The sequence below is a fragment of the Tenrec ecaudatus genome, chromosome 13 (assembly GCF_050624435.1).
Source record: "Tenrec ecaudatus isolate mTenEca1 chromosome 13, mTenEca1.hap1, whole genome shotgun sequence".
NCBI lineage: Eukaryota > Metazoa > Chordata > Mammalia > Afrosoricida > Tenrecidae > Tenrec > Tenrec ecaudatus.
The window spans coordinates 31,017,824-31,030,837 of NC_134542.1; the positions used below are offsets into that span (position 1 = coordinate 31,017,824).

Genomic DNA, 13,014 nt, shown 5'->3' on the forward strand with positions numbered 1-13,014 from the left:
TACCCCTCATTTGTGTTGGTGTTTCCTGGGCAGAAGGAAAGGATCTTTCTCTTAAGGTTGAGAAATAGTAAATGGGACCCTTCTAGATACAGTGACTAGAAGGATGCAAACCCCCTCCCTCCTGTGTTAGTAGAGCGCTGGGGAGGTTGGGAAGAGTGTTCTCCATCCATAAGCTCAGTAGACAAGATGGGGAGTAGGGAGAAGAGATGGAGAAAGGGGCCATTGTTATAAAGGAGGCTTGGGCGGGGGGTAGTAGTGTCCAAGAAGGTTTAATAACTCCTCAAGGGCATCTCATTTAAAAATACCTGGGGGAAATCTGAGGTGTTAAATTCTCTCTATGCGTTTTATTGTGCCCAAGGTTGGCTCCCCAAGGGAGAAGGGAAGTTTTAAAAAAAAAGGGAAAAGAAAAAGATTAAAAGAGGCTGGGGAATATTAATGAATGGGATGGAGGAGAGAGAGAGACAGAGAAAGAGAGAGAGAGAGAGAGAGAGAGAGAGAGAGAGAGAGAGAGAGAGAGAGAGAGAGAGAGAGAGAGAGAGAGAGAGAAGCAAATGAGGCAAAAGACTGGTGGTCTTGAAATCCCCTTCCCAGGTGGTCCACAGTGGTCCTTTGGAGGTGTGAGACTAGGAGCCACGCCCTGCACGCCCCCTGCGGGAGAGATGGGGCACTCACCCTGGCTGCGGGGGGGGGGGGGGGGGGGACGGACGGACACGGGGTGGGGGGAGGCGGGAAGACAGCCTACCCCAAACCAAGCCAAAGTCTGTGGTACCGCGGAGTGACCCCCAGGGCAGTAAAGAGCTGCGTCATCCGCTTGGATTGTGGTGCTGGAGAAGGATATTGTTCCATGGATTCCCAAAAGGACAAAAATCTGGCCAGGGAGCTCCTTAGAGGCAAGCATGGATGAGCCTTCGCCTTCCGCTCTTTGGCATGTGCTCCCTGAGAAGGGATCATGCTTGCCAGAGGGGAGGGCAGCGGGACAGGAGGCAGGCCCACATGGAGGGGGATGGACCCAGGGCCCGCAGCCCGGGCTCAAGCACAGGAACATTGTGAGCTCGGCGTTGTGCACAGGTCGCCGTGGGTCGGAACAGACTGGGTGGCGCTCATCCACAACGTGGCGTGGTCTCTGCAGAAGCAGATTGCCTGCCACCGCGTTTGCCCGCGGAGTGGCGGGTAGGTTCGAACCACCGACCTTTCGGTTAGCCGCCTAGCACAACTCTGTCTGCGGCTCCTCCAGGGCTGGGGCTCAAGTAGAAAGAGAACGTTTTGAAAATAGGGATGGCAACATACGCACAGACGTGCTCGACACAATGGATTGTGATAAGCGCTGTGAGAGCCCCTAATAAAAGGATTAAAAACAAAACCAAACCGCACAGAGCAAGGCCTAGGTCCTCATGCCGCCTAGGGCCCGCTTTGGTGACACGGGAGGAGCGGGGACCACGTTCTCTGGGGCGAACTTCCGCCCTCCCCTCGCTAGTTGACCCCCTCCGAAACTTCACACCAACTGGAGGCCTGCGGGGCGGGGGCTGCGGGGTGGGGGGTTGAGGGGGTGCGCGAGCACGCGGCGGCAGAAGCGCGCCCAGGGCTGCGGGGCGGCCCTCGGGGACCCACGTGGGACCCGCCGGGCCCCCCCACCGACCCCTTCGCAGAGGCTGGGCGGAGCCAGCGCAGACCGAGCGCGCCCCGGGGGGTGGGGACAACGGAAGCGTGCGTCGCCACGCGGCTCCGCCCACTGCCCTGCCACCAATCACAGCCCCCGCCGGGCGCGGCGCCGCCTCTCGGGCCCTTTAAGGCCGCGAGTTTCCGCCGCCGACCTCGGGGCGGGGACAGCGCCCGCAGAGGGCACCCTCTGGAGAGTGAGTACCCGGGGGCCGGGGTGGGGGGTCCTCGGGGCCCCCGGGACTCCGCGCCGCGTCCCGACGGGCCCCGGTCCGCTCCCGGAGGCCGAGCGGGACGGTGGGCGTATTCGAGCCTTAGGAAGGGTGGGGGTGACTTTAGGGGGGGGCGTCGGGGAGCCCTCTGCGGCGGGGACCCTCGAACCCGCCCGGGCCGGGGGCCTGAAGCTCCAGCAAGCCGCTCGGATTCCACGAGGGGCCCGGGAGCATTCGGCCGCTACGATCCAACAGCTTCGATAGCATCGATCGGGTTTGCCAGTCACAGGATCAAATCGTTAGCACCAAGTTCAAATTCCGCACTCCCCCCCCACACCGCAATTTCTCCTCCCCCCCACACTCGCGTACACACATAGACCTGAAATACACACGCACGACACACAGCCACACACCCTCTAACCCCCCCAACCCACACAGACATGTGGTGGGCTGTGGTGGCAGTGCGTGCAGTCAGGGCGATGTAGGAAGCCCCTCATCTCTCATTTGGCCCAGCCTTGCCCTGCTCCGAGGAGGGGTAATTGTGGGGTGTGCGGGGAATCACTCAGGGCTTGTAGTGTCCCTGCGTTCTTTTGCCCAAAGGCGCCCTGGATTTAGAGCTAATCCTCGGGTCCCCGAAGACTGGAAGGAAGAGCCATGCCAAAGGATTAGACACCCGTTTTACTCTCCATCCTTCCCTTCCTGCATCTCAAGCCCATATTCTTTCCTTCTTTTGAACTTAAAGAACTTTGCAGCTGCCGAAGAGATCCTGTTTTGTCTGCTCATTCCCTGTGACGCTCCTGCCTGACACGTGAGGGAGCGGAGCTGGGCACGGGCGAGATGGCCCTGGTACCCTATGAAGAGGCGGCGGCCGGGATGGGCTTGCAGAAACTGCATAAGCCGCTCGCCACCTTCTCCTTCGCGAACAGCACGATCCAGATCCGGCAGGACTGGAGGCAGCTGGGAGTTGCCGCCGTGGTTTGGGATGCTGTGAGTACACCCCGGATCCCCAAACACTCTCTATCAGACTGGTGCACCAAGGATTTAATTACAATTTAAAAAAAACCGCTTTCCTGAGTGATTCTTTATCCACATACAGTACAGTTTGTCCATTTAAAATGTCCAGTGGTTTTAGGCCACGCAGACTCGTGTAACCATCACCACAGGACATTTTGGAACATGTCATCCATCATCTCCCCCCCCCCGCCCCCCCCCCCCCCCCCCCGCCCCGCAAAGCACACTCATGAGCAGTTGCTTCCCTTGAACCCTACCAAATTATTACAATTCAGGGGTGGGTGCACAGAGCTCTGGGGGGGGGGGACGGCCTGCCAGTGTGGGAGAGGGGCACAAGGCTAACTTAGCTGTGACACCCACTAGCTTAGTCTTAAAACATGTGCAGAGAATATTGTAAAGTAATAATTCCTGGAATGAAGATAATTTGTTTTCTTTAAGTTTTCCGTTGTTGTCATCTTCAGCCTCTCTCACTGCCATCGAGTTAGTGCTGACTCCTAGCAACCTTACAGGACAGGGAGCACTGTCCCTGGGCGTTTCCCTCTCCCGGCGTCGAAAGCCTCATTTTGTCCCTGCACAGTTGTCATTCGAGTATGAGGCTATAACTCCTCTTCACTTTTCACCTCCTGTGTTTTCTGCATTGAAGATAATTTTGAATTAATTCTCAGATGGGTCTTCCATGATCTAAGGCCCAGGCAGAGGGTGACCTCCAATGGGGCACCCTGAATAATATACCTGAGACCGCTGCCATGACTTGGCTATGTGACCAACACTGGGTAACTTCTGTTTGGGTGGACATATTGGCCTGTACACAAAGGGCTAGGGGCTGTGGCAGGACATTGTGGGTAGTCAGTGGGGAGAGGCAGGGAGCAGGGGGGAGAGAGAGATAGGAGCCCCTTGGAGGCCAGGGCAGAGGGTGGATGAGCAGGGGGGCAGTGGTGGTAGGTAGGGGGACCTCTGACTTGCCCATCCCTCCCTTCTTGGGTCCTTTCAACCCACCCCCGGCCCCAGATCCAGATGGTGGGGGAGGCGGCACTTGGATGAGCTATGGAGGTGTGACCTACCTTTTTATTAATGACCTGGTCAATGGGACCTAACCCCGCCGATAGGTGAGGAGTGGGTGTAGTTGGTCTTACAATCTTCCTTTCCAAGCCCCCTTTTGTCACTGGCTTGAGGACAGTGGTGTGTGTCCTCAGTGGCTCCCATCCTCCCCCCCAACACACACTGAGACTGCTGGATAAGTGATTGGTATCTGCATGGCTTCGCATCATTAACAATGTACTGGCAACGTCAGGTAAACCTTGAGGAATGAAAACTTTAATATAGTCTAGTATAGTAATCCCACTCCTGGGAATTGAGCCCAGGGTAACTACCTGAAAGGTGTTCCTGTAGGGAGTTAGAAGGGTGACCAGTGCCCCCCAGGAGGCAGGACTGTTCATTATACTTTATTACAACCTTAGGTGGCCGTGAAAAGCAAGTTACAGTAAACGTTAGGTTCACAGTGGCTACTGCTCGTTCACACATCAGGTACCAACATTTTGGCTCAGAACCCTTAGCAAGGGCCCCTCTGGGTCGGGAGCATGAGGGAGGTACCCAGCTTTGGGACCTGTGGGTGCTGCTCCACGCTTTTCTGGTGAGGCTGGGGCCTTGTGGACTGGAGCTTGGTCTAGAAACTGGATAGGGCCTTATTATGATAGGCATTGTGTGATCCTTTCATAAGCCTCCATGGCGAAGGACAGTGAGGCTGCATGGAAAGGAAGCTCCCCAGAGTCAGCAGCTCTCTGGTTCATGTGGGCAGCATGCACTGAGTACCAGTACGCGGGCCTGCTGGGAACTTGAGTGGGCCTGGGGGTGCAGTGCTGAGTTTGTGCTCTTGGACATCACTGTGAAGCGGGTGGGGGTGGAGTCTGTGTGATATCTATATTTCTGTCAGTGCATAGCCTACAGCAACCCTGCAGCCCCTAAAGCACCTGTCGACCTTAATCACAATCACACTTGTGTTTTGACTCAGGCCGTGGTCCTTTCTACCTACCTGGAGATGGGAGCTGTGGAGCTCAGGGGCTGTTCTGCCGTGGAGCTGGGTGCCGGCACGGGGCTGGTGGGCATCGTGGCCGCCCTGTTGGGTGAGTGTGACCCAGTGGTGCTCTGATCCCATCAAGAGGCGCAGCTGTGGTGTGCTCAGCGCAGAACCAACACCTCACTGTTGGCAGCCCACTTTCTGGCTGGTTCTCTTCCTTCTGTCTAGTGTGAGTTTCTGCTTTGTGTGAGTGTGTGCTAACTACTCGTGCTCTCACCTCCGATACGGCTATCAGACGAATTTCTTCACTCTACTCCCCCCAAGCCCCCCACCACCATATAGGCGCAGAAGGCTTTTTTCTCCCACAAAGCAGCTGGTGGGTTTGAACTGCTGTCCTTGTGGCGAGCAGCCCAATGTGTAACCCACTCCACCCACCAGAGCTCCTCATCAGATGCACCTCCCTGCCGTTGAGGCCATGCCGACTCGGCAACCCTAGGGGACAGGGTCCAACTGCCCCTGAGAGTCTCTGAGACCGCTACTCCATGGGAGTCGAGTCTCACCTTCCCCAGCTAGGAGGCTTCAGAAATTCCATGGGAAATGGAATTAGGAGACAATGGACTTTTCCCCCAAGAACTCTTTGAAGTCCCCTCCTATCTAGTTTTGTACAGTTTAAGGTGCTTCCCTTACACCTCTTGAGTTTAACCCTGTGAGGGAGGTTGTGGTATTTACATAATCTGGTATCAACTTGTGAGGGGGTGGAGTCTAGCCTGTCAATCAGGTCTCAGGGGAGGCACCACGGAGAGAATAGCTCACTGGAGACCAGACACACACACAGACGCTCTGCTTCCTCTCCCTGTGAGACATTCCTGTTGACGAGCCACATGTAGGTACGCTCATGGCAGCCAGGGCTTTGGAGCCACCTGGAGACCCACACCGTTGCTGAGAGGCTTCCACCGCCTCTGGATCCACAAGACTTTCCACCCACTGGCCTGTGATCTTCCTGCATTTAACATCATTGCATGTGTTGTGTGAGTCTGGAGAGGAATTTACAGACTAGTTTCGGACATAAGAGCTAGTATCGGACTTATGGACTTGCTCTGGACTGGGCTGGGATGTTTTTCAATACACAATTGCTCTTTTATAGAAAGCTCTGTCTTATATACATACAAGTGTCTCTGGATTTGTTTCTCTAGTGTACCCGGACTGACACAGAGGCAGAGTGCAGAGCCTCCTTCATAGCTGCAGAAGCTCAGAAAGATGCATACACACGCGCTGTTTTCTTCAACTTGATAGCATACACATTTTTGTACTGCCGCACAATCCCTGTGTCTATTATTTATAGTGGCGACAAAGTGTTTGGCTGGAAAGGTTTGATGTTGAAACCTGATGGTAAAGAAAACATCAATCTCTTTGAAATGAAAAAGTTGAACAAGTTGTGCTTTTCTGAAATGTTGGAAAGATCATTTGCCTTCTTGAAGTATTTTCATTTTTGGAAGCTCTTGATGAGTAGTCATGTATTTGTGAAGTAGGGGTCTGCTTGTAGTGCTGTAGGACCCCTGGTGGTGTGGTCACAAGTTGGGGCTGTGGTCAGGTAGTTGTGGGTTAGCATTGGTTCAGTGGCAGTGAGTCAAAGTGCTATTGAGTAAGCAAGGGACACGTTTGGCGGTCCCAAACCACTAGCTGCTCCGCGCTAGAAAGACGAGGCTGTCTGCTTGTAAAGACATACAGTCCTGGAAACTCTGAATGGGTTGCGATGAGTCAGGAGAGACCAGGTCCTATCAAAGGACATCAGGCTTGGTAAAGTAGAAGGTCAGCAGAATCGAGGAAGACTGGCCACTCTCATTCTTCCAGCAGGCAGGTCTGCTCAGTCAACTGAGGTGGAAGGGAGGCTCAAGAAGCTGAAGTAACTTGTGCAAGGCTGCAGCACGAATAGATTGCCACGTTAGAATTTGAATCCAGCCCCGACTCACCAACTCTGGTTCTTAGTTGGAGAGCTTCCCCAAGTGACAATAAAGCAGCCTTCATGCTCTGAGACAACTATCTGAGAGACGAAAAAGACCGTGTCCTTAAGACAGTCCTGGGGCCTGGGAATGTGGGTTTCAAAAGCTCCCTCCAGCCAAGCCTGGAGCCCAAGCAGTTTCTTTTCCTCTTCGCCCTAATTTGAGACTGAGCTGCCTTTGAATTTTGACGTGAAGTCTAGATACAAACTGGATTTCTCTTCCTGCTTCTCAGCATCTCAAATGACACCTTTACACCCCAATTCTTCTCCTCTTCCCATCTCTTCTTCCCTTTCCACTTTTGTTCAGAGTTGGCACCACTATCCAAGTAGTCACCCACACTAGCCTCTCGCCTGCCTTCTCCCACCCTCCCCCAGCTTTCCTTCCTTGGCCCTGCTGATTCTGTCCGGGAGTGTTAACTATCGCAGTAGTTTCTCCCTTCCCACCACCCACTGCCACAGCTCTTGTTCTAAAAAAATATGAAGTCAATTCCAACTCAGTTTCTGAGGCTGCAAATCTTGCAGGTACCCAAAGCCTCATCTTTCTTCCAGAGCAGCTGGTGGTTTTGAACTACAGACCCTGTAGTTAGCAGCCCACCCCAAAACTCCCAACACCACCAGAGCACTTGTTCTTACGGTAGCCTCATAATATCTCCTTGTAAGGGAGCTATCTGTTTTTTTAATATAAAAAATTTCAAGTGGACCTGGGGTCCAGGAGACAAAGCTACTTTCGGTGGGGATGTGGGACCCAGTCCCCGATGGGCAGTATTCATTGTGTCAGATCCATTCTCCCCCTGGGCTTGCCACCTCTGCCCTGCCTCTTCACCTTTGTAGTCCCTGCAGCAGTCAGTGGCCCACCAGAGGCAAGCACTTCCCTGCAACCTACTTCTTCATTCTCTTAATAATTACCATGTATACGCATGTAGAAGCAGAGTTTTTCAGCACATTGTTTATGCAGTTTTTTGTGGTAAAATTAGGTGCCCCGGCTGATATTCAGGTCGGCTTATACTCGAGTATATATGATATATATGTATTATGTATATGTATATAGGTTGATGGTTGCTTCATGATCCTAGAGAGGTGGACTGGGCTTTCTCAGTAGCCAATTAATCTCTTGATTTTTTTTTTCCTCACTTTCCCTCCAGAGAGCAGCCTTTCTCGGTTTCTAGTGTTGGCTCACCTTGGTCCTGGTTGCTCAGATTCCTTGCTCTTGGGCTCCTTCTAACCGAGACCTGCCGCCTTCGGGAGGCATGACATAGGAATGATGTAGAGCGGGAGGCACCTGTGGACGGCGGGCTCTGCATTGCAGAATTCAGAAGCATCAGGCGCTGCCCCTTGCACTTCACGGGCACACTGCAGCCATCAGCAGGATGGCCCCAGAGGCCATGCAGAAGGCGTGGCTGCAGCATGTTCTGGCCAATTGTGGCTGGGGGGGGAGGGCTAGGGTGGGAAATTTAGAGCCCTGCCTACGCTGCCCTGCTTATCTGTATGAGAGTTCTGCTGATGGGCACGCGCCTTTCTTGTCTTTGCCGCACATTCTAGGTGCCCACGTGACTATCACAGATCGGAAGGCAGCACTGGAATTCCTGAAATCCAATGTCCAAGCCAACTTACCGCCCCATATCCAACCCCGAGCTGTTGTGAAGGAGCTGACGTGGGGACAAGACTTGGAGAGGTTCCCCCCTGGAGAGTGTGATCTGATCCTTGGAGCGGATATCATATATTTAGAAGAGACGTTTGCCGACCTTCTTCAAACGCTGCGCCACCTCTGTGGTGACCATTCCCTGATTCTGCTCGCTTGCCGAATCCGTTACGAGCGGGATAACAACTTCTTAGCGATGCTGGAGAGAGAGTTTAACGTGAGCAAGGTGCACTATGACCCCGTAAAAGATGTACATGTTTACAAGGCCCAGAGGAGACACAAGAGGGGGGACTTGTAGTTGATTGTGCTTGCCAGTGAGCAAGGACGGTCTGAGACTGGAAAGTGGAAGTGGCTTGTTCTATGAACATTACAATCAGAAGTTCTCAAGGGACAAGGCACACACATACCTTCGAAACGAACAGAACTCTGTCCCATGGCTGTGACATTTACTCCTATTTGTCTCCCTTGGAAAGTCCGTGAGCATTAAAGAGAGGTGCACGGTGTGGCCTATGCCGGTTCCGTGTCCTAGGCTGCTCCCTCCTGGTACGTGGCTTCCACTGCTGCCGCGAGAAGCTGCCATCCGGGGTCTTCAGATCAGTGGGGTTCTCTGCAGCCAGCTCATGCAAATTACTGTAAGGCGCAGTCTGTCAATGTTGAACCTGGTCTTCCCGTTTTCCAGACATAGAGAGCCCTACTGTGCATCTCGTGGGCTGTTCCAGTACAACTGAAGTGGCTGCCTTCTGGAGGCCTTACGTACCTTTATGTAAAACTAGGATGTCATTTCTCAGTCGCAGTGTTTCCTGGCTTAATTTCAGACTGACGTGTGTAAACAAAATCAATGAAAATGAAATTCTAGTTTTTCAAAGGCACCTCAACATTGGCAGCCTGTATGTGCTAGAGGTTACATGTTAGGCTGCTAACTGAAAAGTCAGCTCTTTGAAAGCACCAGCTGCTCCCCAGGAGGAAGAGGAGCATTCTCCTGTAGAGTTACTGTCTTGGGAACTCACGGGGTGGTTCTGCCCTGTTCTGTAGGGTCGCTCTGGGTCGGAATCGACACCATGGTAACGTGTTTTGAGAGGCGCTAGATTTTTACCTTCTCCAAATTAAAAGCTGGCTTTCAGCTTCAGCGCTACACCTTCAATGTTTCCCTCTATTTCTTTGCTAGGCTCTCCCCCTCTCCTTATAATGCACAGAATGAAAATGCAGAAAGTTGCAAATCTCACACTTCAGTGTGATGATGCCTTATACTGTCAGGCTTACAGCCAGCTGCCGGCAGCTTCCTTATGGTAGCCTGCGCTTCCTGAGAGCAGGGGATGCTCCTTTCCTTTCATCACTGCCGCCCCAGGAGCTAGCTTATCACCATCGGAATGCCTGTTGAATGAAGACAACAGAGTCCATGTGGAGGGCGCTGCTCTTCGTGTTCATGATTACCTCGTTATCGTGTGATTAGATAGACTTCATGACGTCATACACATAAACCTTATTGTAACATGCCTTTTAAGCCTTGTTTAGATTGGATTTTAAGTAAAGTTTTAATATTCTAAATCAAAGCCTTAATGAAGTGGCATGAAGAGAGCGAGTGTCCTGTGACCTACCACCTGAACTGGAACGCGCCATAGCTGGATGGCGCCGCTGGTCCGTCCGAGAGCACGTGGGACTGGAAGCCCTGCAGCGCCACCAGGACTGCAGTGCACAGCCATCCTGCTGATGTGCTGTCCGCAATGAAAATATGGGCTGGATTTGAATTCCCCCGAAGACCAGCCCTAGCCTTGGAGACGTATTAAAATCCATGTGTGGAGAAGCAGGAGTCTGGATGCTCTACCAAAGGGGGAAAACCAGGGTGGTTTCACACTTTCAAACAAGACAGTAAGAATCAAGAACACTTGGTAATATAAGCGAAAGTCAAGTGATTTTCTTGGTGTTAGTATATTGTCTTTAAGACTCAGCAATGGTCAGGGGGCAGAGCGTTTAAATGAGCAGGCGCCAGTGTCGGCACCTCGGAGGGGAGGAAGAAGTGCTGAGAGAGAGGGAGATGGGGCTGGAGGTGGGCAAAGAGTTGGCAGCAATTCTTCCTGGCTGGGATGCGCTGTAGCTGTGCCTTATGGAGGCCTCTGTCCCTCAGTCATTGGATAGAAATGTCTGAAAAGTAGAAAAAACATCAGATTTAAAAGATAGAGGCAAATATAATCGGCTACCAAGTCAATCATGGCTGTACTAACATTGTACTGATTGGGCAGGAGGTTTCTTTGCTATCATTCTATTCTGCCAGAGTTAATGGATTGACGAAGTTTGATGAGTTTTAATTAGTGGATCAGTTAATTGGCAAAAATGGAGACTAGCTCATGTTAAAAGGCTCAGAATTTGAGTTAGTGATTTTGTAATCTCAAAGACTATCTGAGCTGCTAATACTGTCCTTGGAAACATTTCCAAGTTTAAATTCCAGATAGTTAATTTTTAATGATCAAATTCTTTAAGGCTAGGTTATGTGGAGGCTGTGGAATGAGTGAAGTCCCAACACTGGTGGCAATATTTTCTACTTCCAAATACAATTTACGGATGGCAGTTTATGCAGGTTAGCATGGTGTCCTATTCGTAAAGGGAACGACTGAAGTACGTACTCATGAAAAACAGATTCCTTTACAGACTAGCTACATTAGTTTTTATGCTTTTACCGTGACCTGAGTTGTTCGCTGCTGTTAAACAGCACCCCCAACTCCTGTTGCTGTCTAGTTGACTCTGACTCATAATGACCCTGTTGGACAGAAAAGAATGGTCTCATAGAGCTCCCATGCCTTAATCTTTAGAGATGCATATTACCCGGTCTTCCTTCTGTGGGGCAGCTGGAGGATTTGAACCATCGATCTTCAGGCTAGCAGTTGAGTGCTTAACCACTGTGCCACCAGAGATAAACTCCCAGGAATATTAAAATATCAGTGCATACTCAACAACCAACAACCTAGTTACCATGAACTTAAAAGTTTCAGCTCCAACAACCAATTTCATTTAATAATTGCTTTTAGTTCAAGGGTACACACATTTTCTATCAACTCTGAAGTTCTTAATAAAAGGGAAACCATCCTTAAAAAAGAATCACCATATTAGCATATCTAGTTGTGACAAGTGGCCCTAGACTTAATTAAGTTAGTGAAACTGACACAATCTTTGTGTCAGAAATTGTCCAAATTCGGCCGTACTCAGAACTGCCCAGAGGAGCAACACCTTTCCGTTCTTTAATGTGAATGAGGCAAATTACTGCATCCAACAGGGCCCTTTCCCTGGAAACTAGGAGGCTGGTCTCAGCACTGACAGGAGCTGCAGGACCTATGCAGCTCCTGTGTGTCTTCAAGTCAATTCAATGTCATAGCAATCTCAGGAGGGAAGAAGCAGCCCCCCCCCCCCCAAAAAAAAGGTTTAGCAGCTACACAAACCATCGGCCCAAGCTTCTTTCCCTTTCACTTCTAACCTGGAGTTGAACTCCCAGAGGAGGTCTTTGTTCGGTTCCGTGGTGTGGCAGGTCACAGGTCGGGCTGGCAGCTCTTCCTACCCTGTCTACAGGATCCGGGACTGGCAAGCAACTCCATGGTGGTGGGTTTGGTTTTTACTCTCCAGTCAGGGAAGGGCTGAAATTTCCTTTCTGGGCCGAGAAGTGGTTCTGAGGGGAACAAGAAGGGAAACTGAAGTAAAAGAGAATAAGGCAGGCCTTTCCACAACATTTTGAGCAAGACTGACTCTATAAATAAATGTTCTTCCTTTAAAAAGTGTAAACTTAAGTATGACATAAAAACTTGCATAGTAAGTTAATTCAGTAGATTTTTAAAATTTTCAGATTAATACTCTGGAAAGAAGTGCCAAACATGAAGACAACCATACTTGAGATATTTCAAGTTTTCTTTAGATGAACCAGCTCACATAGCCATCCAGTATTTAGCTACACAAACTCATGTACACGTGTAACACTCAGCGCCATGAAAGTTCTGTTAGGAAGGGGCTGGGGGCCGCTGTACATAACCTGCGATGAAAAAAAGTAAAATACGGGACTGTTCATAATATTTGTATAAGAGGATAGAGGCTATATATTTGTATGCATGTGTACAGATTATGCCTACAAGAATACACACAAAAACCACCTTATACAGTTTGCTCTTTTGCACTGTGTAGCTTTTATTAAATACACGAATTAAACAACAACAAAAAAACCACCCAAAATTCTTTGAACTAGCAGGAGCAATGCTCTTAGGCCATCCAACCATGACCTAATAAAAGCACAAACAGCAGGACAAAATTAAAAGGGATCTCAAAAATTTGTTTTGTTCGTGAAGACTTTACCCAAACTGATAAAAAAAAAAAAAGCTACTGACAGTGAGCAGAATCTTCAGAAACCAAATGCAAACACATGAAAAGATGTTTAACATTGCCTGCCATCCACAAGATGTAAACGAAACCAAAATATCCCACTTCTGTCCCACTAGGAAGGTTAAAAGAG

The 13,014-nt window shown here is 50.7% G+C and overlaps 2 protein-coding genes across 2 annotated transcripts in view; one reads left to right on the forward strand and one right to left on the reverse strand.

Moving 5' to 3' along the window:
• Window positions 1-1,744: 1,744 nt before the first annotated feature.
• On the forward strand, window positions 1,745-12,669 carry METTL21A (methyltransferase 21A, HSPA lysine). The gene is made up of 4 exons (XM_075529380.1): window positions 1,745-1,853; window positions 2,611-2,855; window positions 4,888-4,999; window positions 8,432-12,669. The coding sequence occupies exons 2-4, from the start codon at window positions 2,706-2,708 to the stop codon at window positions 8,827-8,829; spliced, it is 660 nt and encodes a 219-aa protein (XP_075385495.1). The 5' UTR covers window positions 1,745-1,853; window positions 2,611-2,705; the 3' UTR covers window positions 8,830-12,669.
• CREB1 (cAMP responsive element binding protein 1) overlaps window positions 10,464-13,014 on the reverse strand; it is a 79,183-nt gene continuing 76,632 nt past the window's right edge. The window contains exons 10-11 of the transcript XR_012779360.1: window positions 11,995-12,183; window positions 10,464-10,670 (exon numbers count right to left, since the gene is read on the reverse strand). The gene's annotated coding sequence lies outside the window, so the exon portion shown is untranslated. The remainder of the gene's footprint in view (window positions 10,671-11,994; window positions 12,184-13,014) is intronic.